General features: G+C 35.7%; 1 protein-coding gene across 1 annotated transcript in view; it reads left to right on the forward strand.

Moving 5' to 3' along the window:
- LOC111143448 (mutS homolog 4) overlaps positions 1 to 27,247 on the forward strand; it is a 110,612-nt gene that overhangs the window by 6,631 nt on the left and 76,734 nt on the right. The window contains exons 3-8 of the mRNA XM_022497204.1: positions 3,546 to 3,706; positions 5,254 to 5,364; positions 8,098 to 8,213; positions 9,482 to 9,655; positions 15,953 to 16,125; positions 24,111 to 24,178. Coding sequence (XP_022352912.1) covers positions 3,546 to 3,706; positions 5,254 to 5,364; positions 8,098 to 8,213; positions 9,482 to 9,655; positions 15,953 to 16,125; positions 24,111 to 24,178 — 803 coding nt within the window. The remainder of the gene's footprint in view (positions 1 to 3,545; positions 3,707 to 5,253; positions 5,365 to 8,097; positions 8,214 to 9,481; positions 9,656 to 15,952; positions 16,126 to 24,110; positions 24,179 to 27,247) is intronic.

A 27,247-nucleotide genomic window follows, 5' to 3' on the forward strand; every position in this document is an offset into this window, starting at 1 on the left:
GTTTGCCATTTGCTCATTTTACAAGATAATAACAAATTGTTTTTCTAAGTGCTTCTACCAGTGTACACTGTTACTAGCAACATATGAGAGTTCTTGTTGGTCTGCATCCTCTCCAGTGGTTGGTATTGTCAGGCTTCTTAATATTTACCATCTACTGACCCCAGAGGAACTGTTGCTACATGGGGAATTTAATGTTGATCTCTGCTGTTGGTAGGTTAGGTACTCACAGTGTGGTTGACCAGGTCAGCCTTGGTAAGAGGAGGTTCATGATGTTGAGCCCATGCATATCCTTGCTACCATGGCTGCTTTGTTCATAGATTTACTAAAGAAGCACTGGGTTGGCTGGGAAAAGAGGCTGGTTGACATCCATTGAGTGTATCATTTTGTCTACCTGATTATTAAGAGTTCCCTCTATAATAGTTGGCCTTTAGTGGGCATTCACATGAGACACAAATATTTTCAAAGTTTGTGCCCATTCAAAGAGGTCCATCTGCATACTTTCCCCCCAGCTTTCCTTCTTATTACCTTCCAATCCCATTTCTTTCAAGTCCCTGACTATCCAGGTAGACCATCACCAACTGCTTATGAATGAGTCTAAATCTGTACTTCTGGTATAGTACTACCTTATTCCAGACATGGTAGATAACCAAAGGTACTGGTCAAAGTTCTGCTCAACAAAAGATCAAAGTGAATGAAACAGCAAAAAAAATTAGAATAAAATACTAATGCATATCAAATATCTCAGTGAAAGAGTTTTATAACAGAAAAGCAAAGGAAGAAATTATAAAGTAAAAAGATTATCTATACAAAAGCAGAAATCTTCAAGCTATCAGATCAAGATTGGTAGCAACTATAAATCATTTTCATTGATATACAAAATTTTCATAAACAGATGGAAAACATATAGATTTAATAAAAACTGTAGAAAAAGACATGAACATCTCAAAAGAAAATATAGAAAATGAATGGACATGTTAAATCTGTTCAATTTTGACAGTAATTTTCAAAAATACAAATTTAAGTGTCAGCAAATTAAATTAGGACGGAGGGGAATTAGGAGGGGAGGGAAAACTGGGAATAAATCAGAGAGGGAGACAAACCATGAGGAACTCTGGATTCTGGGAACCAAACAAGGTTACAGAAGGGAGAGGAGTTGGGGCATGGACTAACTGGGTGATGGGTATTAAGGAGGGCACTTGTGATGAGCACTGGGTTTTATATGCAACTAATGAATCATTGAACATAATAATAATAAATAAATACAAGGAAAAATGAATTAGTAATAATAATATAATACATTTCAGAAGTTAGTAATGGTAAAGACACAGTAAAATTGATTTTTCTCATATACTACTGATGGAATCAAAAATTGGGGGAAAAAAAAAAGAATTGATACAAGGACACTTGTCTGGCTTAGTTAGTAGAGCATGTCTCTTAATATTCAGTGTTGTGGGTTTGAGCCCCACGTTGGATGTGGAGATTATTTAAATAAAATTTTTTAAAAAATTGGTATAATTCTGAAAGAAATTTGGTAATACATATGCGATCCTTAACAAATGGTTTTCCTTTGTTCCAATAATTGACTTCTAAGAATCTACAGTAACGAAATAATAGACCCACAAAAAGCGTTAGGCACTAGAGTGCTCATTATATTATTACTTACATCAGAGATAACAGTATAAGCATTCTTTTAGAAGTTTAAGAGAGATATCTTCTGAGTCTACTAAATTTCTATTGGAACTTGGTATTTATTTTCCAATTAAAAATAGGAAGGTCGTATTTTACTGCAGAATTTAAACTGCCTTAGATCTAATATAAACTCATATATCTAATATAAACTCAATCATAATGTATAAATCAGATGGCTTTCATAGCAAAGAGGGATTGGAGATCTAGACATAATATATTTTTAAATGAACTCTTAAATTGACTATTCACTAAGATTACATAATTATTTAATTTTGTAGGCATTATAATAGAAGAGTAGAAAAAAAAACGAATCTAGGTCAGGGAAGTAGAAGAGAGAAGAAATGGGTTCTATTGAAAGATTGACAAGGGAATCAAAAATAAATTTGCTTTTTGACAATAAAATTTTAGGTATTTTTGTCTGACATTTTTTTCATCCATGAATTTCTCATATTTAAATAATTTCATATACTTTATCAAAAAACCCTTTTATATTATTGCATTTAATTCTTACAACAACTTTTGAAAAAGGTTGGTATTTCTACTTTCAAGATGAATAAATGGTAGCTTTATAAAGGTTTAACAATTTACCTGAATACTCATTGTTTGTAAGGCATAGATCTCAAAATCAGTAATAATATGTAAAGGTTAGGAGCACCAGATCTGGTGTCAGGCTGCCTGTGTACAAATTCTGACTTTAGTAGCTCCATCTGTGCTTCAGTGTCCTTGTAGGTAAATGGAGTAAATAATGATATCTATTTGATAGAATTGTGACAATTAAATGAGTTAATTCAAATAAAGAATTAGAACATTCTTAGCACTTTAATAAAGTATTATAATAAATATATAATACACATAATTATATATAATATATAATAAAGTATCCAACATTACACACATAGTTACATATAATTGAAATTTATAGTTACATAATATTTTATTCTTTTTTTTTTCAAGATTTTATTTATTTAATATGAGAGACAGAGGCAAAGGGAGAAACAGGTTCCCCGCAGAGCAGGGAGCCAGATGTAGGGCTCTATCCCAGAACCCTAGAATCATGACCTGAGCTGAAGGCAGACGCTTAACCCATTGAGCCACCCAAGTATCCCTATAATATTTTATTCTTTATAAAATGCATTCATATATATAATCCCATTTGATCCTTTCATTACTAGTTCTTGAGTTAGGGCAGTTATTACATTTTGTGATTTTTGATTATTTATTATGAAATAATTTGCTCAAATTCATATAGCTTTTAGATCCTAGAGTAGGATAAATAATCTAGGTTTTCTCATCCCAAATTCAGTTTTCCTTCATAACTCTATCCCAATAAAATGCAAAATAGGACAATGTATAAGTTACTTCTAATTTTAAAGTTAAGTTTTGGCAGAATACTTTGAGAATTAACATTGTTATTTGGTCTGGATATGAAAAGTTGTTTCCTGATGAGGAAAAAGTGTTATTTCCTTGGATATTAAGAGCCATGTCCTGAACTTGATGCTTGAGATCTTATTAAAAAGAATGAGATCAATTTTGGAGGACCACGGGAAGGGAAGGAAACTGAATGGGAAGAAATCAGAGAGGGAGACAAACCATGAGAGACTCTGGACTCTGGGAAACAAACTGAGGGTTACAGAAGGGAGGGGGGTTGCGGGGATGGGGTAACAGGGTGATGGGTATTAAGGAGGGCACCTTGTTATGAGCACTGGGTGTTATATGTGACTAATGAATTGTTGAAAACTACATTAGAAACAAATGATGTACTATATGTTGGCTAAGTAAACGTAATAAAAAAAATAAGAATGAGAACATACTGTTATTAATGTTTATACATTTTCTTTTTAAAAAAAATTTAACAGCTCCATCGTCATCTGCAGTTTCAACAAACTCCCCATCAGTTGTTGCAGCTGTTGTAGAAGGTAGAGGACTTGCCAGAGGTGAAATAGGAATGGCAAGTATTGATTTAAAAAGCCCACAAATTATATTATCTCAGTTTGCAGACAACACAACATATGCAAAGGTAAGTATTTATACTCTTAGAAAATGGTTGACCTAGTGTGCACTATGTAGATTTTCAAGTCCCTGCTTTCCTAATTAGTTTACTTTTTCATGGAATAACAGTTATTCACAATTGCACTAATGTAGGCTATTCTGAATTAAAATTGTTTTACATCTGATTTTAATTTTTGAATGTATTTTGTCCTAAAAATAATGTGCTTTGCTGTTATATGAACGTTTCAAATTACTGTTAATTTCTAAAATTAACCTCTTCAAGTTAATAGTTCCTGCACTCATTCCAAAGATTATATATTAATAATGCTATTGCCAAAGGGTTGTTTCCACTGAATAGTATTTGAATTTTATTTTCTAGAGCTCAGGGAAACTGGTCTTATAGGCCAGTCATAATTTAGCCTCTTCTTCCCTTCACTTCCTATCACTTATCATTAATTTGGGCCACTGGCCTGTTGTCATGAAAATTTCTGTCACTTACCAGGTAGAAGTAATCTGCTTCTAATCTCTATATTCTAAAAAGTTATTTGACCCAATTTCTATTATTAAATATGTATATGCTATGTTATTTTTAGCATTTTATTGTTTTTTTTTTCCTTTTCCTAATTCTTCTTTATGGTTTCTCAGTACACTGGTTTCCTTTTCCTACCTAATAATTAATTTTTTAACATAGCTATCAAACTACATGATACTAGTACTGCGTGTAACTTTATCTCTGGGTATTTCACATTTTTATGCAATTTAAAAACATAGGAAAAGCTTTTTTAAAAACAAATGTTTGGCAGATTGACTAAGAATTTCTGTGTCTGGGGTGCTGGGTGGCTCAGTTTAAGCATCTGCCTTTGGCCTCAGGTCATGATCCCGGGACCCTGGGATCGAGACCCACATGGGCTCCTTGCTCTGTGAGGAGTCTGCTTCTCTTTCTCCTTCTGCTCTTTTCCCTCACTCGTGTTCACTCTCTCTCTCTCTCTCGGAAAATAAATAAAATCTTTAAAAAAAAAAAAGAATTTCTGTGTCTGGGATAGTTCCAAGAAATGCACCTGTATTGTGAAAAGAATAAGTTGTAAATTATGAGTTTCTCATCTGTGTTTCTATACTGTTCAACTTCTAAGCTTTATCAGTGTGGTCATATTGACTGAATCACCACAGTTACACTTTTGAATGTGTTTATGTTTTTTATGGAGATGGATAAAATACCAAATAGAAGAATTTATTTTAAAACATCTTATTTTAGGAATATATATCTGATAAGTTCAAATTAATTTTTGAGCTTAGAGCTGTTACAAATTATTGTGTGGTAAAATATAGCCTATGTTTATGATATTTTATTTATATGAGATATATATACAAGATATATTTATATATACATATAGAATATATGTTTATATATCACTATTAGAAGTATATTTTAACTGACATATATAATTGGAACAGTTGTAATTTTGTGTCTCTGTGAGTTAATTTTAAGTACTTATCTCTCAGAAAAATATGCCACTTGTTTGGTTTTGGAGAATCCTAAGCTTACATTGAAGAAATTATTTATTCAAATGATTTTAGGTAATCACTAAACTCAAAATTTTATCGCCTTTGGAAATAATAATGTCAAATACTGCTTGTGTTGTGGGGAATTCAACTAAGTTGTTTACTCTGATCACAGAAAATTTCAAGGTAAGTGATTTTCATTCTCAATAGTAACATTCAAATCTTACCTAATTTAAAATCCATTCTATATTAGGTTTCTGGAGAACAATAATTTGAACAACTATATATTTACCCTAAAGTACTCACTAAACACAAGTCTGAAGCTAAAGAACAGTTAGTACATAAAATAAAAATGACAGGGCTTCCACTTATTTGATTTGGCAAATCAAATCTACCTTAAACAAAAGGGAAACTGTTAGCACTAATAAGGGCTTCTCAGAGTATACAGGAGGCAGACCCTTAGCAAAAACAGATTTCCTTAGGTATAGCTGTGTGGAAACTAGGTATTGTGCTACCAGACTAGTTGAAATTGAAATTTTTGTTCTAGGAGATAGCACTATCAGCAAGTTCTTTTTTTTTTTTTTTTTTTTTAGAGAATTTGATTTGTATTACAGAATTGTCTTAGCTTCCCCTGGTAGCATGTATTCTTTACAGTTAACCTACTATTCTAAGCCTCCATATGTGGGACTGTGGCAGGTTAAGTGTTCTGGAACTTTATCTAGTGAATGCTCTCTCTGCAAGTGAGAGCTTTTCAAACATGCAGTTTGCTTCTTTCCTCTAGCAAATGTTTTGGGCAATGGGGGCTGTAGTTCCAGACCAAGTAGGCAGCATGGCAGTTGGAATAACCACCTGAGGAGTGCAACTTGTTTTCAGAATATACAAGTTGGTAGCCTTAACTTTAACACATTTGGTATCAATCTGAGATTTAGAATCCAATGAGTTCTTTATTGTTCTTAATATATTCAGCATTTGCAATTATATAAGATTTCTTGTTGTGCTCTTAGAGATCCTGTGTAATTCAGCTGTCTTTGACTTATTGCTAAAAATGACCCCTATTGTCAATCTGTTGTTTCTATGATACAGGTCTCTTTATCTGTTACCTCTTTTATTCATTACTTCAAACTTCTTTTCATTACCTTTATTTATGTATACTGTTTCAACTTTTGTTATTTTGCTCTGCTTAAGCATTTTAAGTCTTGGGTTGTAACAGTAATTCAACTTAAAGTAGCTTAAGTTAAAAAAGAAAGAAAGAAAACAGAAAAAAAAAACAAACCCAGAAATGTATTGGCTTATTATCCAAGCCAAATTGTTGGATAAATCTTACCTTACTCATTCCCACCACCATCCACCTTCTTTTTTTTTTTTTTTTATTGTAGGTAGGTTATTTCTGTGAGGCTTAAGATAATTATGATGGCTACAGATTGATATGATATCTTATCTAATTCAGAGAAAAAAGTGTATTCTTCCTTCCAGTTTCCATATATAAATTCCAGGGAAGGACCCCAATGGGCCCTGCTTTGTTCATATTCCTACATGTTAGACTAATCACTATTTCTCAGGATAGAAGCACTATGATTGATTAATCCCTGGTCATTTGTTTTCTGGGGGACACAGCTCTGTAATCAACAGTTACGAAAACCACATGGAGTGTAAAACAGATGAGTCCTTCAAAGGCAAAAATAGCGTATATTCACTACAGTTGAGATGTAGGGCAGTATGGCATAGTGCTTAAGAATAGAGGAGTCAGACTGCTTGTTTCAGATCTTGACTCTAAGTGATCTTGTGCATGTTAAGTTACTTAAGTTTTTTTCATTAGTAAAATAGGGACAATAATCTACTTCCTAGAGAATTGGTATTTTATATAATGTAATTAGTGAGATGACCTCATTGATTAAGGTTACATTTGGGCAAAGCCCTAAAGGAAGTAAGAGAGCCATCGAAGTATTTGGGTTAAAAGTATTATAAGCAGAAGGGAAAAACTAATATTATTATCATTATTACCACACCTACAATAAAAAAAAAACCTTCATTAAAAGAGAAGCATTATGAAATGGAAGGACTTTGTAGCCAGAGAAGTCTAAATTCAAGTCTCAACTCTGGCACGTATCAAATGTATGATGTTAGAAAAACTACTTGACTTTTTAGAATTTTACTTGTAAGAAAATTGTAGTTAAAATAAGACTTACATCATGGAATTATTGTGAAGATTAACTGAAATAACTTAAACACTCTTGGTACATAACAAATTCCCTACCTCCTCATGAGGTTTTTTTTTTTTTTTTTTTTTTTTGTTTTTTTATAGCTCTTTCATAGTTCATTGTTACTATATTATTTTTCTTATGTATTATTTTTATTCAGAGTAGGTAAACCTTTTATTCTACAACTTCATGCTTTTTTCCCCTACTCTTTTAAAAAAGTTCCATTATCTCCTTTTCTTCTAAATAAATTTACCTCATGTATATAGAATCTTATAGATTTGCTAGCTGGAATTGATGTTTTCTTCCTCTGCAGCTAATACATTATAAAGATCTGCTCTATCTCAATTATGATGGAATATATAACACCAAATATAAAACCTGGGAGGTGGTGGAGCTGTAGAATAAAATTAGAAGGCAGAGGCTCTCGTGTTTAAATTTTATTATTATACCTACCACATCCAATTAAATATCATGTGACTGTGGTCTAATAAGAGCTATAGACTGCCATAATTCACTTAGCAAAACAGATAATCATTCTCTTTTTCTTAAATCATTAAGCAAATATTCTATTTAACTCTGGAAAATAATAAATAATAAAAAAGAAACTTTATACGATATAAAGCCACGTACACATGTACCTGCCTGCATGTGTTTAAGAAAGCAATTTTGGGCAACTGCATGAAACTTAAAATTTATTTTGGAATTAAAACTTTTTTTTCAGAATGTTAATTTTACTACTGTCCAAAGGAAATATTTCAATGAAACAAAAGGACTAGAGTACATTGAACAGTTATGCATAACAGAATTCAGCACTGTCCTAATGGAGGTTCAATCCAAGTAAGTTATCATTTAGGGAAAGTAATAAATCTATAGAGTGAGTTCCATGAGGGCAAGGTCTTTTGTCTGTTTTGTTCTCTGCCGTATCCCTAGAAAAGTGCCTGGTTTATAATACACAGTCAGTAATTACTGAAATAGTAAAATAGTTAACTAAAATTTATATACAAGGCATATTTTGCTAACTTAATTTATATAGAATTTTTCCAAATTGGTCATAATCTATTGCTGTTGTGGTTGCTGCTCACTTTACTCAAGTAGCCACGGTAACCTAGAAATGTGAGGCACAGAGCTGTAGTCCTGTTATTTCATACATGTACTCCTAAGAGATTCAGCTAGGACAGGGAATGATATTTTCAAAAAGGATATATATATATATATATATATATATTTTTTTTTTTTTTTTTTTTTAAAGATTTTATTTATTTATTCATCACAGAGAGAGAGAGCGAGCGCGGGAGAACACAAGCAGGCAGAGCGGCAGGCAGGGGCAGAGAGAGAAGCAGTCTTCCCACTGAGCAAGGAGCCCGACGCGGGACTCAATCCTAGGACCCTGGGATCATGACCTGAGCCGAAGGCAGCGGCTTAACCAACTGAGCCACCCAGGCGTCCCCAAAAAGGATATATTTTTTAAGATTTTATTTATTTATTTGACAGAGAGAGAGAGTGAGCATAAGCGGGGCAGCAGCGGGCAGATGGGGAGAGAGAAGCAGGCTCCTGGCTGAGCAGGGAGCCCTGCATTGGGCTCCATGCCAGGACCCTGAGATCATGACCTGAGTCAAAGGCAGATGCTTAACAGGCTGAGCCACCCAGGCACCCTAGAAAGGATATTTTTTAGAACATACTAAATAGATACTTTCCTTGAGTTATGTTGTACTAGTGACTAAGCTCACCAAGATCCTAACATATTTTTCTATACTTAGGAACCTCCTAACTTTGTCTGACCTTTTCAACATGATTTGAATTCTTAGAATGGTACATTGACACATACTACCACTGAATATTGTTTTCCAACATGTGATTTATTGGAGTCCTTAAGTGTCAGACTTCAGAAAATTGTCTGTTCTATGAACTTTTATGGTTTAGAGGTTATTTAGCAAATTTTCAAAAGTAAAGAGCACTGAGTGTGCTTTTTCCCTTTGAATTTAAGCAGTGCTATGCAAATATTTATAATTTTCCTAATAATGAGGTGAAATAAATGTTTTCTTTTATAGCAATACTTTTTATTTATTCTAAAGATTTATAGTGATGTTTCATTGGTCACCTTTCAGGTATTACTGCCTTGCAGCTGTTGCAGCTTTATTAAAATATGTTGAATTTATTCAAAATTCAGTTTATGCACCAAAATCACTGAAGATTTGTTTCCAGGGTAGTGAACAGACAGCCATGATAGATTCATCATCAGCCCAAAACCTTGAGTTACTAATTAATAATCAAGACTGTAGGTAAGATCATCCAATTTTTTTCTTACAAAATGTATCAGTATATTTTATTATGTCCTATTTTTCTATAAATACTTTACATTTCTTTAAATTGTTTGATGTAGAAATAATGAATAAACATACCTTTAATTATTGCGCCATTGTTGCTGAACTGCTAGATGTTTCACAAAAGTCAAATTTTAAAAAAGCTATTTGTATGAAACAACAAAAAGCAAACAGTCCATTTCAAAATAGACAAAGACTTGAATGGACTTTTCTGCAAAGAAGATATACAAATGGCCAATAAGCACAGTCATTATGGAAATGCAAATCAAAACTACAATTAACTACTTCACACTCATTAAGATGGTTATTATCAAGTAAGTAGAAAATAAATATTGGCAAAGATGTGGAGAAATTTGAACCCTGGTACATTTTTCATGAGAATGTAAAATGGTACAGTCATTTTTGGAAACAGAATGGTGACTCATCAAAGAAGTTAAACATAGAATTACCATATGATTCATCATTCCACTTCTAGGTGTATATACTGAGAAGAATTGAAAGCAGAGACTCAAAGAGTTACTTGCATACAAGTGTTCATAGCAGCATTATTCACAGTAGCCAAAAGGTGGAAATAAACCAAATGTCCATCAATGAATGACTGACTAGATAAACAAAATAAGGTATATACATGATGTACAATAGAATATCATTCAGCCTTAAAAATGAATGGAATTTAGGGGCGCCTGGGTGGCTCAGTGGGTTAGGCCGCTGCCTTCGGCTCAGGTCATGATCTCAGAGTCCTGGGATCGAGCCCCGCATCGGGCTCTCTGCTCTCTAGGGGAGCCTGCTTCCTCCTCTCTCTCTGCCTGCCTCTCTGCCTGCTTGTGATCTCTCTGTCAAATAAATAAATAAAATCTTTAAAAAAAAAAAAAATGAATGGAATTTCAGGGGCACCTGGGTGGCTCAGTCTGTTAAGTGACTGTCTTCAGTCACTAAGTGACTGTTAAGACAGTTAAGACTGTTAAGTGACTGTCATGATTTTAGGGTCCTGAGTTTGAGCCCCGTGTTGGGCTCCCTGCTCAGCAGGGAGTCTGCTGCTTCTCCCTCTGTTTGGACTTTCTCTCTCAGATGAATAAATAAAATCTTAAAAAAAAAATGAGTGAAATTCTGATAGATGCCACAAGATGTATGAACCTTGAAAACATTGTACTAAGTGAAATAAACCAAACACAAAAGGAAAAATATTTTTTAATTCCACTTAGATATCTAGACTAGGCAAATTCATAGAGATAGAAAGTAGACAAAAATGATCAGGAACTTGGAACAGTGGGGAGTGAGTTGTCACCGTTTGGTGGATTCAGAGTTTCTGCTTGGGATGATGAAAAAGTTCCGGAAATGGGCAGTGGCAGTGGTTGTACAATATTGTGGGTGTATCTAACAACACTGAATTATGTGCTTAAAATGATTAAAAAGGTAAAATTTATGTTATGTGTGTTTTACCACAATAAAAAGAAGATATTGTATCTAGATTACTACAAAATTAGAATAAGCATCTTTAAAAGCATCAAGTCCAGGAAATTTAAGGGGCTATGTAATTATTTGAGAAGGTAAAAATAGTTGAATCAACTTGGTCTATGGTATGACTAGATTGCTGGTTTTATTGGTTTCTTATTAACTTTAATTAGAGCACCAGGAATATTGATGGTGGGCATGAGAGATAAAGAGATAGGGAGAGGCGCGCGCGCGCACACGCACACACACACACACACACACACACATGCATGCACACACACTGTTTGTAGATTTCATAGTGGGTTACTTAAAGGAGAATTAACATGTTAATAGAAAATAATCAACATGGTGATGGTCAGGCAGAAATGCATTAATGAGGGGTCAGTTTGGGACAAAGAATTAATGAGCTATGATTTTTCTCCTTGAGGAATTACAGTCTAGAGTAGGAAACACAAAGGCAGTATTATTAACATGTACGAAGTATGGTGATAAAATTTGCATAAAATGGATCATAGCAGAGAGTGGGTTAAGGATAAAAAGGAAGTAATTAGGAAAGGCTTTCTAGAGGAGAAAATACCTGAGGTAAGTTTTGAAATATAAAAAGTTATCCAGATGAAGTAGAAAAGGTGAAAAGTCAAGTCTTAAAAGCATGATTTTCTTTCCTTTTTTCTTTTTTTTTAAGATTTTATTTATTCACTAGAGAGGGAGAGTGAGTGAGAAAGAGAGAGAGAGAGAGAGCACAAGCAGGAGCCCGGGGGTCGGGGGGTGAGGGGAGAGGCAGAGGGAGCAGCACACTCCTCGCTGAGCGGGGAGCCCAACATGGGGCTCGATCCAGGGATTCTGAGCTCATGATCTGAACCAAAGGCAGACACTTAACCTACTGATGCACCCAGGCATCCTGAAGGCATGACTTTCTTTTCTTTCTTTTTTTTTTTTTCCAAGATTTTGTTTATTTATTTGACAAAGAGAGAGATCACAAGTAGGCAGAGGCAGGCAGAGAGAGAGTGGGAAGTAGGATCCCTGCCGAGCAGAGATCCCGATGTGGGGCTCAATCCCAGGACCCTGAGATCATGACCTGAGCCAAAAGCAGAGGCTTAAACCACTGAGCCACCCACGCACCCCATGATTTTCATTATAACAGTATGATATGTGCAAGGAAACTAAAGCTATTTAGTACTATTTATTGGTAAAGTGCAAGTTCAGAGTAAGTAAGCTTGGAGTAAATAATCAGCTTCTGGTAATTAAATATAACATTAGACATCAATGAAAGGGATAAAGTGATTATGATTTTTAGTATTAAGAATATTGAAGGGAATAACAAGCATTTTAGAGAAATGAAATCTTAAGGTGCTCCGTGCAAATTTAGAGCCATAGTTGTTTCAATATCTCTGTTACTTTGTGTATTCTTATCTTGGCTTTACTTTCCATTATGTGGAATTGCCAGACATTATTTGCTGTTGCAAACTTAGAAACAAAAGCTGTCGGGACGCCTGGGTGGCTCAGTGGGTTGGGCCGCTGCCTTCGGCTCAGGTCATGATCCCAGCGTCCTGGGATCGAGTCCCGCATCGGGCTCCTCGTTCTGTGGGGAGCCTGCTTCTCCCTCTGCCTCTGCCTGCCACTCTGTCTGCCTGTGTTCGTTCTCCCCCTCTCTCTCTCTGACAAATAAATAAATAAAATCTTTAAAAAAAAAAAAAAAAAAGAAACAAAAGCTGTCTAATTTTGTTAATCACTTATACTCTAATCATCAAGAGCAATTTAAATCTAGGTGCTGTCGATACTATTTTAGTAAGATTATTACTGTATATAATGCTTTTGGTTATGCATCAGTATAGTGGCCTCAGTTTCTTTGCAGTTCCATTGAATAATGATGGTCTAAAATTACAGCCTTAATTTATAGTTAATTGTAGCTTTATTCCTTTTCAGCTTAGTGAATAATATTCTTTTCTTCTTCCTACTTAAAAAGAATTAAAATAATATTATCTGGAAAAATTACTCTTGTCATTTACTTTCTATGTTATAATAATGTAGAGTAAGATAGAGAGTCAGCAACCAAGACTGGTAATTACCACAAAGTGTTTTATAACTTTGCCTCATTTCATAGTTCATCATTATTTATTATTATCATTGTTAAACATTGCTTGAGTTCCTACTATATATTACATGATAGGATATTTGCCCTCTAAGAGTTCATATTATTGTTGAAAGTGAAAATTGAGAAGTCTTTTCACAGATTTGAACCAAAGAATATCAGGTTAAAAGATGGATATTTGACCTGCTGAACTATCTGAATAGCTCTAACACTCCTGAGACTTGTCACCTACCTGTTCAGAGCAGTTTCACCCTTTGATTTCTATAGCAAGTGGCAGGTTTGGGTATGCTGCTCACTTCCTTGGTTCCTGTAGATGTCCAGTTCTCAAAAAGTAAATGCCTGTGATGACCCCACCCCCACACCTGACCGGGACTTGATTGGAGTAGTTCTCTAAAAATTTGTTTAAATTGATATACCAGGGGCCCCTGGATGGCTCAGTTGGTTAAGCAACTGCCTTCAGCTCAGGTCATGATCCTGGAGTCCTGGGATCGAGCCCCACATCGGGCTTCCTACTCAGCTGGGAGTCCACTTCTCCCTCTGACCCTCTCCCATCTCATGCTCTCTCTCTGTCTCATTCTCTCTCTCTCTCAAATAAATAAATAAAATCTTAAAAAAAAAATTGATGTACCAGGGCACCTGGCTGGCTCAGTTGGTAGAGCATATGACTCTTGGTTTCAAGGCTGTGAGTTCGAGCCCTAAAAGTTTACTTAAAAAAAAAAATTGAATGGGACGCCTGGGTGACTCAGTTGGTTGAGCAGCTGCCTTTGGCTCAGGTCGTGATCCCAGTGTCCTGGGATCGAGTCCCGCATCGGGCTCCTAGCTTGGTGGGAAGCCTGCTTCTCCCTCTGCTTCTGCCTGCCGCTCTGTCTGCCTGTGCTCGCCCGCGCTGTCTCTCTCTCTCTCTCTCTGACAAATAAATAAAATCTTAAAAAAAAAAAATTGAAATACCAAAAACCTGCTAGTCTGATGACTAAGTTAAGAGTCATTCTTGTTTTCTACCCTCTCGCAACCCATATTCAGTCCACTAGTAAATCCCCTTGACTCAACCTTTGGAATACATACTAATTCTGGATCACATCTTACCATTTCCAAGGCTACAACCCTAACCATTACATCCATCATTTTAGCCTGGACTACTATAATAGCCCCTAACTTGTTTCTCTGCCTTCTTTTTACCCTCCTACACTTAGTCTTTTCTTGATCCAGTGGGCAGACTGTGATCCTTTTAAACTAGAAATCAGATGTTGGAACTCTGTGGCTGAAAATCTTCCAGTGGCTCCATTACATGTAGAATAGAGTCCAGACTCTTTACCATGCCCTATAAGAACTTCTTTGTCCAGGCCTCTATCAGCTTCTTCATCTTCCTCCATTTCCTTTCACTTGCAAAGTTCCACCGACCTTGATCTTCTTTCTGGTTCTAGATCCAAGAAGCCTTCCTGGGCTTAAATTACTGTTCTACTTGCCCCCCTCTTTTAAAAAAATTTTATTTATTTATTTGATAGAGAAATCACAAGTAGGCAGAGAGGCAGGCAAAGAGAGAGGGGGAAGCAGGCTCCCTGCTGAGCAGAGAGCCCGATGCGGGGCTCCATCCCAGGACCCCGAGATCATGACCTGAGCCAAAGGCAGAGGCTTAACCTACTGAGCCACCCAGGTGCCCCTATTTGGCCCCTTTTAACTACTAACTCTTTTCTTGTTATTTAATTATTAGGAAACCTTGGACGAGTTAATTTCTTTGCACTTCAGTTCCTTATAAAATGTGGTTAAATATAACATCAACTTCACACTGTGGTTATTAGAATTAAATAAATTAATAAATGTAAAGTGCCTGGAATATTGCCTGGCACATACTTAGTGTTCAATATGTTACCTACTTTCAACATTGTCAACATCACTTGCATCCCATCATCATCTTTGCATGGATACCTTTTGAATTCAACTACCAAATGTACATATAGGTCTCTCTCAACCAGCTTAACTAAAGAACCCTCCTGGTCATTCTCTATGCAGTCCTGTTCTGTTTGTTTGTTTAACACTTTCTGTACCTGAAATTATTTTCTTTCTTTTTGTTTGTAATTCTCTAACTTCTTCAATTAGAACAAAGTGACTATATTAAATATCTATTTTTTTCAGTGTGAAAGCTCTTTGCCCTTATAAAGGATACATTACTGATATCTTGCTATTATTGATGGAATGCCATGGACTACAACATTTTATATTAGTCTGAATATTCTAGCTGATCTATGAAAAAAATCATTTAATACAAAAAGATACTGTCTACCCTTTGTTAATTAAAGCATTATCCATTGATAGCATACTTGGGAGCTTATTCGAAATATATATTCTTTGGCCTCATCTCAGACTTAGAATTCCCTGTGTGATTTGTATGCACATTATAATGTTTGAGAATCACTACTGGAGATTGAAGGATTATTTAGAAAGTTAAATGGTTGGGGTGCCTGGGTGGCTCAGTGGGTTAAGCCTCTGCCTTTGGCTCAAGTTATGATGTCAGGGTCCTGGGATCGAGGCCACATGGGGCTCTCTGCTCAGCAGGGAGCCTGCTTCCCTCTCTCTCTCTCTCTCTGCCTGCCTGTCTGCCTACTTGTGATTTCTGTCAAATAAATAAATAAAATCTTTAAAAAAAAAAGTTAAATGGTAACTTCTTTGGATTTTATTTTTTATACTTGATGAAATTTTCCTTGTTTGTGTTTTCAAAGGAATAATCACACACTCTTTGGTGTTCTAAATTATACTAAGACTCCTGGAGGAAGTAGAAGACTTCGTTCTAATATATTAGAACCTCTAGTTGATATTGAAACCATTAACATGAGATTAGATTGTGTTCAAGAACTACTTCAAGATGAGGAACTCTTTTTTGGACTTCAGTCAGGTAAATGAATATCACCTAATTTTATGAATACAAATTATTAAAAAATACATTGTCTTTTTATAAGAATACTAGTCATATTGGATTAAGGCTCAGCCTAATAACATTATCTTAACTTGATTACATCTGCGAAGATCTAATTTCCAAAAAAGATCACTTTTAGATACCAGGACTTAGTACTTCAAAATATCTTTTTGGGGGACACAGTTCAACCCCCATAACATCAGGTAAGAGAATCGCCTTTGGCACCTGGCTATTTGTTCACTTGCATGGCAATACGACTCTCTTCTTAAATCTGTAGGTAGAAGGACAGTAGATACACACTGCTCCTAGTTCAATTCCTGGTTCCTAGCAGTTTGATCTATCTTTCATACCTCTATTCTCCCAACCATTCCACCTGGTGTTCTGGTACATGAAAATCTAGGAGGCATTGAGCAAGCTACAAAGAAGCCATTTTTTAAAAAAGTTTATTTTCTAGTAATCTCTACACTGAGCATGGGGCTCAAACTCACAACCCTGAAATCAAGAGTTGCATGCACCTCTGGAGGACTAAGCCAGCCAGGCACCCCACAAAGAAGACATTTTTAACTGTATTCCTTTTCTTGTTCATAGCAACATCTTTTTGGCTGACCTATACCTGGCATTCCATGTAATACATAAGTGCCTAAAATATGAAGTTATTTAATTATGTAATGTCAGTCAAACTCCAACAATAATCAGCTTTTTAAACTTTCTGTGACCAAATATGCAGTTGCCCTTCTCCTGCCTGTAGTTAATTGCTCTACCTATGTTCTGGATACTGTCTTTGTACTCATTTTTCTCCCGTATCTTTAATATTTTTCCTCTCTTCCTCCTGTCTTTCCTATCTTTGTAAAACAAACAAACAAACAAACAAACTCATTGGACTTTACCTTCTCCAGCTACCACCTTATTTCTCTGTTCTCCCAATTCATAGGTAAACTTGTCGAAAGACAGATTTTCTGCAGTCACTATCTTCTTTTCACAATATTTCAATGTACTGTTTCTGTGCTCACTGTGTGAGATTCCTCTAGTAAAGGTTACTGTAGCAAATGTTATTGGTTCTTTGTCAAGATCTTCTTGTCTTTTTACCTTTATGTATACCCCTTTTCTTGCTCTGTGTGGCTTTTGCTTCTCCTGGCCCACACTTGGAGTCTCTTTGGAATCCTGCCCCCAGACTATTAGCATTTTGCTTTTAAGAAGCATGCCAAAAGAGTCTTGCAGCCCTTAACTCCAGAATTCTTCTATAGGATCAGTTGAAGTTACCTTCAATAGGACTTTGCCTGAAATTATACTTCTGCTTGACTTTTTTTCCCCTTCCTCATCCTTCTCTCTTCCCCCGTTTTCTCTTGGAAGCATTTAAAAAAATATATTTAAGTTTTAGTTAACATACAGTGCAATATTGATTTCAGAAGTAGAATTCAGTGATTCATCACTTACATACAATACCCAGTACTCATCACAAGTGCCCTCTTTAATACCCATCTCCCATCTAGACCATTCCCCGCCCCCCACCTCTCTCTATCAACCTTCAGTTTTTCTCTGTCGTTAAGAATCTCTTGGGTGCCTGGGTGGGTCAGTCAGTTAAATGTCTTTCTTGGCTCAGGTCATGATCTCAGGGTCCTGGTCATGCTCCCTGCTCATCACTCCTTGCTTCTCCCTTTCCCTCTGCTGCTCCCCACCCCATGCCTGTATGCGTGCTCTCTCTCTTTCTCTCTCTCTCTCAGATAAATAAATAAATAAAATCTTAAAAAGAATCTCTTAGTATTGGTTTCCCTCTCTCTTTTCTCCCCCTTCCCATATGTTCATCTATTTTGTTTCTTAAATTTGGAAACACATTCTTTTTTTCCCCTTTTTTTCACTTGAACTTATGACCCTGAGATCAAGACCTGAGCTGAGATTAAGAGTTGGACATTCAACCGACTGAGCCACCCAGATACCCCTGGAAGCACATTCTTGATAAATCACTTGCACATCAATCCTCATGTCAGGATCTCCTTCTGAAGAACTTAGCCTAAGACAGTCACCTAAATATTCATTGTTAAATTTAATGGACACATATTAGTTCTCTTATTTGAGCTCCAACTTACATGATACTGTTAAATATCTCTCTTTATTGAATTACTGCCTTTTTTTGTTTTTCAATTATACAGTCTCCTGATTTTCTTCCTAATTCTTTGGAGTTTCCTTCTTTTTTAGCTCTGAAACTCATTTTAAAAAAAAAGTTTACATGACAGGAAACAACAAGTATTAGCGAGGATGTGGAGAAAGGGGAACCATCTTACACTCTTAGTGAGAATGCAAGCTGGTATAGCCACTCTGGGAAAACAGTGTGGAGGTTCCTCAAGATGTTAACAATAGAGCTACCATATGACCCAACAATTGGATTACTAGGTATTTACCCCAAAAATACAGATGTAGTGAAAAGAAGGGGCACATGCACCTCAATGTTCACAGCAGCAGTGTCCACAATAGCCTAACTGTGGAAGAAGCCGAGATGTCCTTCAACAGATGAATGAATAAAGATGTGGTTCATATATACAATAGAACATTATTAAGCCATCAGAAAGGACGAATACTTATCATTTACGTTGACATGGATGGAACTGGAGGATATTATCTCTAAGCAGAGAAAGACAATTATCATATGGTTTTACTCATATGTGGAACATAAGGAATAGCATAGAAGACCATAGGGAAAGGGAGGGAAAACTGGGAAGAAATCAGAGAGGGAGACAAACCATTAAAATCTCTGGACTCTGGGAAACAAACTGAGGATTACAGAAGGGAGGGGGGTTGGAGGAATAGGGTAACAGGGTGATGGTTATTAAAGAGGGCACGTGTTGTGATGAGCAGTGGGTGTTATATACAGCTAACAAACTGGTGAACGTTACATCAAAAACTAACGAGGTGGGGCGCCTGGGTGGCTCAGTGGGTTAAGGCCTCTGCTTTCGGCTCAGGTCATGATCCCAGAGTCCTGGGATCGAGCCCCACATCGGGGTCTCTGCTCAGCAGGGAGCCTGCTTCCCCCTCTCTCTCTGCCTGCCTCTCTGCTTGCTTGTGATCTCTCTCTGTCAAATAAATAAATAAAATCTTAAAAAAAACCAACCTAACGAGGTACTATATGTTGGCTAATTGAACATAATAAAAAAAAAATTTTATGTTACTATCCAGTCAGAACCAACTGGTTATCTCCCTCAAACTGTTATCTATAGGGATTTCCAAATAGACCTCAGGACTGTATACTTACTGTCTTGGAACTTCCTCAGAAAACTCTGTCATTGATCAGGTAACAGAGTAAAAACATTGGAGTCCTTTCTTTCAAATGGAAAAGGGAAAGACTTATGAGCCTTTTCTTTTCCCCCTGCATCTTCCTTATAGATTTCTATTCCTTTGCTTATTCCCTAAATGCTAAGCCTCTTCAAAGATTCATCTTAGATTGTTTTTTTACCCTGTGTATTCAAATATGACTTACCTTCCTGGCTTTATAATTATCACTCACATATTCATGACTTCCTAATATGTATCTCATACCCACGTATTTCTACAGACCTTTAGCCCCATCTGTCTTATTGCCTACTGAGCACTTGTTAGATGTTCCTCTATCATTTTAAATTCAGTGTACCCAAACTGTACTATCTTCCCTTCTGAGTCAGTCTTTCTGATTTCAGTGAAGAGCTGTACATCCAGCCTCTTTATCAAGCCACATACCTGGAAGTCATTCTTTTTTTTTTTTTTTAATTTTTAAAAAAGGTTTTATTTATTTGACAGAGATGGCACAAGCAGGGGGAGTGGCAGGTGGAAGGAAAGGGAGAATCAGGCTCCCAGATGAGCAGGGAGCCCAACTTAGGGTTCAATTCTAGGACCCTGAGATCATGACCTGAGCCAAAGGCAGGCACTAAACCAACTGAGCTACCCACAAACCCCCCCCCCCGGAAGTAATTCTTAACACTTCTCTTCCCTGAAATCAGTCATCAAATTCTGCAAAGTTCTTTCTGTATATCTCTTTTTTCCTCCATTTTATTTTATTTCTTTTCAGTGTTCCAGCATCTATTATTTATGCACCACACCCAGTGCTCCATGCAATACTTGCCCTCTTTAATACCCACCACCAGGCTCACCCAACCCCCCACCCCCCTCCCCTCCAAAATCCTCAGTTTTTTCCTCAGAGTCCACAGTCTCTCATGGTTTGTCTCCCCCTCCAATTTCCTCCAACTCACTTCTCCGTTCCATCTCCCAGTGTCCTCCATGTTATTCCTTCTGCTCCACAAGTAAGTGAGACTATATGTATATCTCTTTGAATGCATTGCTTTTATCCCCAGTGCTGCTGGGCTGGGAAAAATTTATCTATATTTTGAATGATTGCAACAACTTCCTATTTGATCTCCCTCCTCCAATCTTTCTTTTTATGGTGTCTTCTCTATACTGGAGCCTGAATGATCTTTTGAAAATATAGTTCTGAGAATATCACTCTGTATTTATTTCTTATTGTTAATATAACAAATTACCACAAATTTAGTGGTTTAAAACACCATGAATTTATTATCTTAGGTTCTGGAAGTCAGAAATCAGTTTTATTGGGAAAAATCAGTATGTTAGCAGTCCACATTCCTTCTGGAGGCTCAATGGACAAATCTATTTCTTGCCTTTTCCAATTTCTAGAGTCTGTGGAGATCAGTAGATGGCTCATGGGCCTTTCTCCATCTTCAAAGCCAGCAGCATAGTATCTTTTCTACTTTCTGACCTCTGCTTTTGTCCTTGTATCCTCTCTTTTGTCAGTGATCCTCCTACAACACTCTTCAAAGGACTCTTGTGCTTACTTAGGGAACCGACAAATAATCCAGAATAATCTCTCCATTTCAAGATGCTTAACTTAATTCCATCTTCAAAGTTTCTTTTATCAGGTAACATATTTGCACATTCCAGGAATTAGGACGTAGATATCTTTGGGGGCTACGACATACACACTTGCATAAAATTCTTCAATCTCTTCTCATTACTTTTAGGATAAAATCCAGACTCTTCTATATGACTCTTTCCTTGTCATCTCCCACAGCATGTCTTGCTACTCCTCACTTTCCATTCTGCCTTTTAATAGAATTAAACTTCTTTCAGTTACTTGAGCAGATTCTCTCATGTTTTTTAGTCTTTGTAGTCTGTACATTTGCCTAGACTCTTTCTTCTTCCTTCCCTGTGACACCTCCTCCCAGGCACTCCTTAACTAACGACAGTTCATCCTTTACCATTCCAGCTTAGATGTCACTCAGGTGAGAAGCCTCTCTGACTCCCCAGGTTTGTGTTAGGTATCTTTTCTACATGTTTCCCGTAGTGCCTTGTTATGCCACTTATCTTACTGGATTGTAAGTGCATGCTTTGTTGGAGGATTCCTGTACAAGGCTAGGATATAACGGGTATTCATATTTGTTAAACTATTGATTTGTTGTTGAACCTCTTGAAAATTGTATTTTATTGTTCCCAGGGTTATGTTTTATAGGGTGTGATATTAATGAAAAACTTGAATTTTCTTTGAAACTTTAATTTTGATATATTTTATAATTTCTTTTAACTGACAGTTTTAAATTTGCATCTACAAATGTTAAACACTTCTATGTTTTCTATATCTTGACAGTTTATAATTTATGTCAACATGTAATGAAGTAGGGGAGCAGGAACAGAGCAAGGTGGGAGCATAATTTTTATAGCTTATTAAAATAGGAGAATCCGAATCTCATTAAAACAACGACCTAGGGGCACCTGGGTGGGTCATTCAGTTTAAGCGTCTGACTCTTAGTTTTGGCTCAGGTCATGATCTCATGGGTTGTGAGATGGAGCCCCATGTTGGGCTTGATGCTCAGCGGGGAGTCTGCTTCTCTCTCTCACCCTCTCCCTCTGCCTTTTCCCCTGCTTCTATGCATTCTGTCTCTCTGGAATAAATAAATCTTTAACAACAATAACAACAAAAAACCTCAACAACCTAGTACTGACTTTATTGTAGGCATTCTATAGGTATTAGTGACAAAAAGATGAGGAAGATTAAGCTATAAGCGTCTGTCCTCAAGGATCTTACACTCGTGTTAGAGAACAGAATTCTAAATAAATAATTATGATACAGTGCTATCAATGCAATAATAATTGAGTATTTTATGGGAACACAAAGAAGTGAACTGGGAAAAAAGCAGAATACAGGATCCATAAATAATATTTCAGTTCTTTTTTTTTTTAGCATTTATTTATTATTTATGTAATCTCTACACTCAATGTGGGGCTTGAACTTGTGACCCCAAGATCAAAGAGTCACGTGTTCTTCCGACTGAGCCAGCTGTGCGCCCTGATAATATTTCAGTTCTATAATAGGGGATGGGTAGGATTTTGACAATAGGAGAATCCTAGAAATGATATTCAAAACAAAGGGAACCTGCCTGTGCAAGGTATGCTGATGCATATAGGACAACAACAATGTTTTTTTGGATGTAGTGGCTGGGATAAATATCTGATATGGTGCCATTGGCTGTGATCTTGAGCAGTCATTACTTTCTAGGGAACATTTTTTTTCTGGGAAGGTGGGGAAGATAGACTTAACATAAGCTTCTGCCATTGTATTTAATATTGATATGAAAGAGCTTATTGTATTCAAGTCATGGCCAATAGTTATTTATGACTTGAAGCCTGGCAGAAAATGAGGATTGGGGCTAGCTTTTATATAATGGTTAAGAAATTTGGGATTTTATCCTGTATGCAATAGGGAGCTGATGATATTAAATCAGGAGAATAATATGATCAGACACTTATTTTAGAAACATTATTCTGGTTGTTATGGTAGACTTAGGGAAGTGAAGAAGAACAGACCAAAAAAGAGAGAGGCCAATCTATATGAGGGCTTAAGAGAGTGTGGTTAGTGGAATCACATGTAAAATATCATAATAGTATTATGTCTTACTGAACAGTATAATATTAGTATACTCAGTCTATTTACTGTGATTTTTTAAACATTCTTTTAACATAGCTAATTACTGTAGAAGCAGCAACTTAGAAAAGGACAGAGTTCTAGAGGTAGGCAAACTGAAAAATACCACAAGATACTGGCATTTGAACAGGAAGAAAGTGACATAAAATTTTTGTCTTTTTGGATTTTTTAAAAGTAGCAGGTTGAAAAACAAAAAACAAAAACAAAAAAAGTAGGAGATTGGATCCATTTTGTGGAAGTATCAGTTAAGTCTGTACAAAACTTTAAGGTTCATACATTTCAGTGATGATAATAGTAATGAGTTATTAAGAGAAAATTAGTATAGCTTACTGTATTTTAAGTATGAGGAAATGAGTTCATCCTTAAAAGTTCTGTTAAATGGCAAGGTTAGAAAAAATTGGAGATATTTAAAAGGGGTAGATTACAGTTATCTATGAATTTGTTTTTATAGAATACTTTAAGCTAGAAAATAAGTTGAGAAGAACAATAGAACAGTTTTGAGCTCTAGTGTGTGCCAGGTACTTTACACATATTATCCAACTTATTCTTCACAATAACCCTAGGAGGTAGAGGTTACTATCCACATTTAAAAAATGAACACAGCCAAAGTTCAGAGAAGATAGGTAATTTCTGGTAGGTTACCTGGTTAGTGGTTGAACTAGGTTTTTAAACTAATCTTAAGTATCATGAAGAAAAGTTACAAATCAAAAAGGTAGGAAGAAAATTATAATAACATCTAAAGGCCAGAGAAGTATAGTTTTTAGAAGGAAAGGATGATCAACAGTGTCAGATATTTGAAGACAGCTTATAACTAATAAAATTAAGAAAAGACCATTATAATTTATTGTTTTATTCCTGACATATATAAGATAGATAAAGACTATTAAAACAGATAAAAGTTTGTAGGTAGAACTGTTCTGTTTTATTATTTGAGAATAATATTTTACATAGTTTATATTTTGAACTGTAACACAATGTTTAAATGCACGTTTTTTATTTGTTTCAGTTATATCAAGATTTCTTGATACAGAGCAACTTCTTTCTGTTTTAGTCCAAATTCCAAAGCAAGACACAGTAAGTATATATGTATTATATTATTATAATTTATATGATATAATTTGTCTTAATGTGATATAACATTTGGAATATATAAAAATATTTTGGAAGAATATTTCATTATTAATATCTAGAGCATTTTTATGCCTTTTATTTATTTATTTATTTATTTATTTTTAAAGATTTTATTTATTTATTTGATAGACAGAGATCACAAGTAGGCAGAGAGGCAGGCAGAGAGAGAGAGGAAGGGAAGCAGGCTCCCTGCTGAGCAGGGAGCCTGATGCGGGGCTCGATCCCAGGACCCTGAGATCATGACCTGAGCCGAAGGCAGAGGCTTAACCCACTGAGCCACCCAGGCGCCCCATTTTTATGCCTTTTAAAGGAAACTTTTTTTCCCCAAATTTCCTATTCTTATGTTATAGGAAAAAAAAAAGTTTCCTAGTTGAGGAATTGGCATATTTTCATTAATCAAATATTTACTTAAAAAGTTTGTAATCTTTTTAAAACTTAGACTATAGTATTTGCTTCATAAATAACTAGATAAAAATTATGTTAGATCCAAAGATTATGGGTGCTTCTTAAAAGTGAATATTATGTGAAGTTTGATTAGCCTTCAAATATGGTTAAACTTTAAGAAGAAACAATGTCTTTGGATATTTTTCAAAATTAAATAGTGCTTATGGGCACATCCTATGAAGAAAGTGATAGGTGGTTTTTATTCTTCTCTTTAAGGTGAATTGAAAAATATTTACTTTAATGAAATACATGCATATTTTTGCTCATATGCTAAAAAGGAAAAGAGTTTTATACATAAGTAGAGTTTGATTTGAAATTTGGTTACTCTGGAAATCCATTGAAATCTAACTAATCTGTTTCAGAAGTGTTTCCTTATTGTAGAGATAACACTCTTGAGGTTCATTTATAATAAAAACACCATCCAATGGATGGAAAAGCTTTGGCTGTTGGATAGGCACAGAACTAGTTTTCTTAAATAATTGAAATACCTTATATACCTGTAAGAAGTAGCAAAAATGTACATGTAAGAAGTATATATATATATATATATATGTGTGTGTATATATATATATATATATATACACACACACACACACACACACACACACACATACATACATACAATTCAATATATAAGTAAGAAGAAGCCAAAAACAACTGATGTCTGGAACAAAATTAGTTATGTTTGTAACATGAGTTTCAAATATTCCCTCCTCTTTAACTTCCTACTACAGTTTGTGTGGAACTGGTATTATTTCTACCTTAAATGTTTGGTAAAATTCACAAATGAAGCCATTACAACTTGAGATTTTCTTTCTAGGAAGGTTTTTGACTATAAATTCAACTTATTAACAGATATGATACTATTCAGATTACCTGTTTCTTGTTGAATGAGCTTTGGTTTGGTAGGTGTCTTTCAAAGAATTTGTCACTTAACCCAACTTGTTGAATTTATTGACATTACATTTTTCATAATGACCTCTTTACTATCCTTTTATATTTGTACAGTCTGCAGTGATATACCTCTCTTATTCTTGATGTTGGTAATTGAATGTTCACTCTTTTTTTTCTTAGTCATTCTGGCTAGAGGTTATCAATTTTTTTGGTGTTTTCAAGAGACCAATTTTTGAGGGGTGCCTGGGTGGTTCAGTGGGTTAAGCCTCTGCCTTCAGCTCAGGTCATGATCTCAGGGTCCTGGGATCGAGCCCCACATCAGGCTCTCTGCTCAGCGGGGGGCCTGCTTCCTCCCTCTTCTCTCTCTTTCTGCCTCTCTGCCTACTTGTGATCTCCCTCTCTCTCTGTCAAATAAATAAATAAAGTCTTTAAAAAAGAAAAAAAAGAAACCAATTTTTGATTTAATTGATTTTGTCTTTTTTCCTTTTTCTCCACTTCATGGATTTCTGCTTTTATCAGTCTTTTTTTTTTTTTGAGCGAGTATTTATTTGTTTGCTTGTTTTCTTCCAAGTTTTTATTTCAATTCCATTTGTTAATGTACAGTGTAATATTAGTTTCAGATGTGCAATATAATGATTTAGCACTTCTATTCAACACCTGGTGCTCATCACCAGTGCATTCCTTAATCCCCATCACCATTTAACCCATCCCCTATCAACCTCCCCTACAGTAATCCTCAGTTCTCTATAGTTAAGAGTCAGTTTTATGCTGTTTTATGGTTTATTTTTCTCTCTCTTTTTCTTTCTTCTACTTACTCTGTGCTCAATTTTCTCTTCTTTCTCAGGGTTCTGAAGGTAGAAGCTGAGATGGTCAATTCGAGATCTTTTTTCTTTCCTAATATGGTCATTTAGTGTGATAAATTTCCCTCTGAGTAATGCTTTAGCTATATTTCACATTTTTTTTTTTTTTTAAGAGAGCCAGGAAGAGAGAGAGGGGGAAGCAGGCTTCCCGCTGAGCAGAGAGCCTGATTCAGGGCTCAATCTCAGGACCCTGAGATCATGACCTGAGCTGAAGGCAGAGGCTTAACCCACTGAGCCACCCAGGCGCCCCTATATTTCACAATTTTTAAAAAAGATTTTATTTATTTGAGAGGGACTGAGAAGGTGAAAGAGAGCACAAGCAGGGGGAGAGGAAGAAGCAGACTCCCTAATGAGCAGAGAGTCTGATGTGGGGCTCTATCCCAGATCCCTGGGATCATGACCTGAGGTGAAGGCAGACGCTTAACTGACTGAGCCACCCAGGTGCCCCTATATTTCAGTTTTTGATATGTTGTGTTTTTTATTCAAAAAAGTTAAAATACCTTCTAATTTCCTTTTTAATTTCTTCTTTGACATGGGTTATTTAGAAGTGTGTTATTTAGTCTCTAATATTTGGGAATTTTCCAGATGTAATTCTGTTACAGATCTCTAATTTAATTCCATTGTGGTCAAGGATGTATGTCGTCTGATATGGATCCTTTGCAGTCTATTGACTCTTGTTTTTATGGCCCAGAATATGATCCTTCTTAGAAATATTCCATGTATGCTTGACAACAATGTATATTTTACTGTTTTTGGATGGAGTTTTCCATGAATGTCAGTCAGTTCAAGTTGATAATATTCTTTTTTTTTTTTT

The sequence above is a fragment of the Enhydra lutris genome, unplaced genomic scaffold (assembly GCF_002288905.1).
Source record: "Enhydra lutris kenyoni isolate GAN:26980312 unplaced genomic scaffold, ASM228890v2 scaffoldscaffold9, whole genome shotgun sequence".
Classification (NCBI taxonomy): domain Eukaryota; kingdom Metazoa; phylum Chordata; class Mammalia; order Carnivora; family Mustelidae; genus Enhydra; species Enhydra lutris.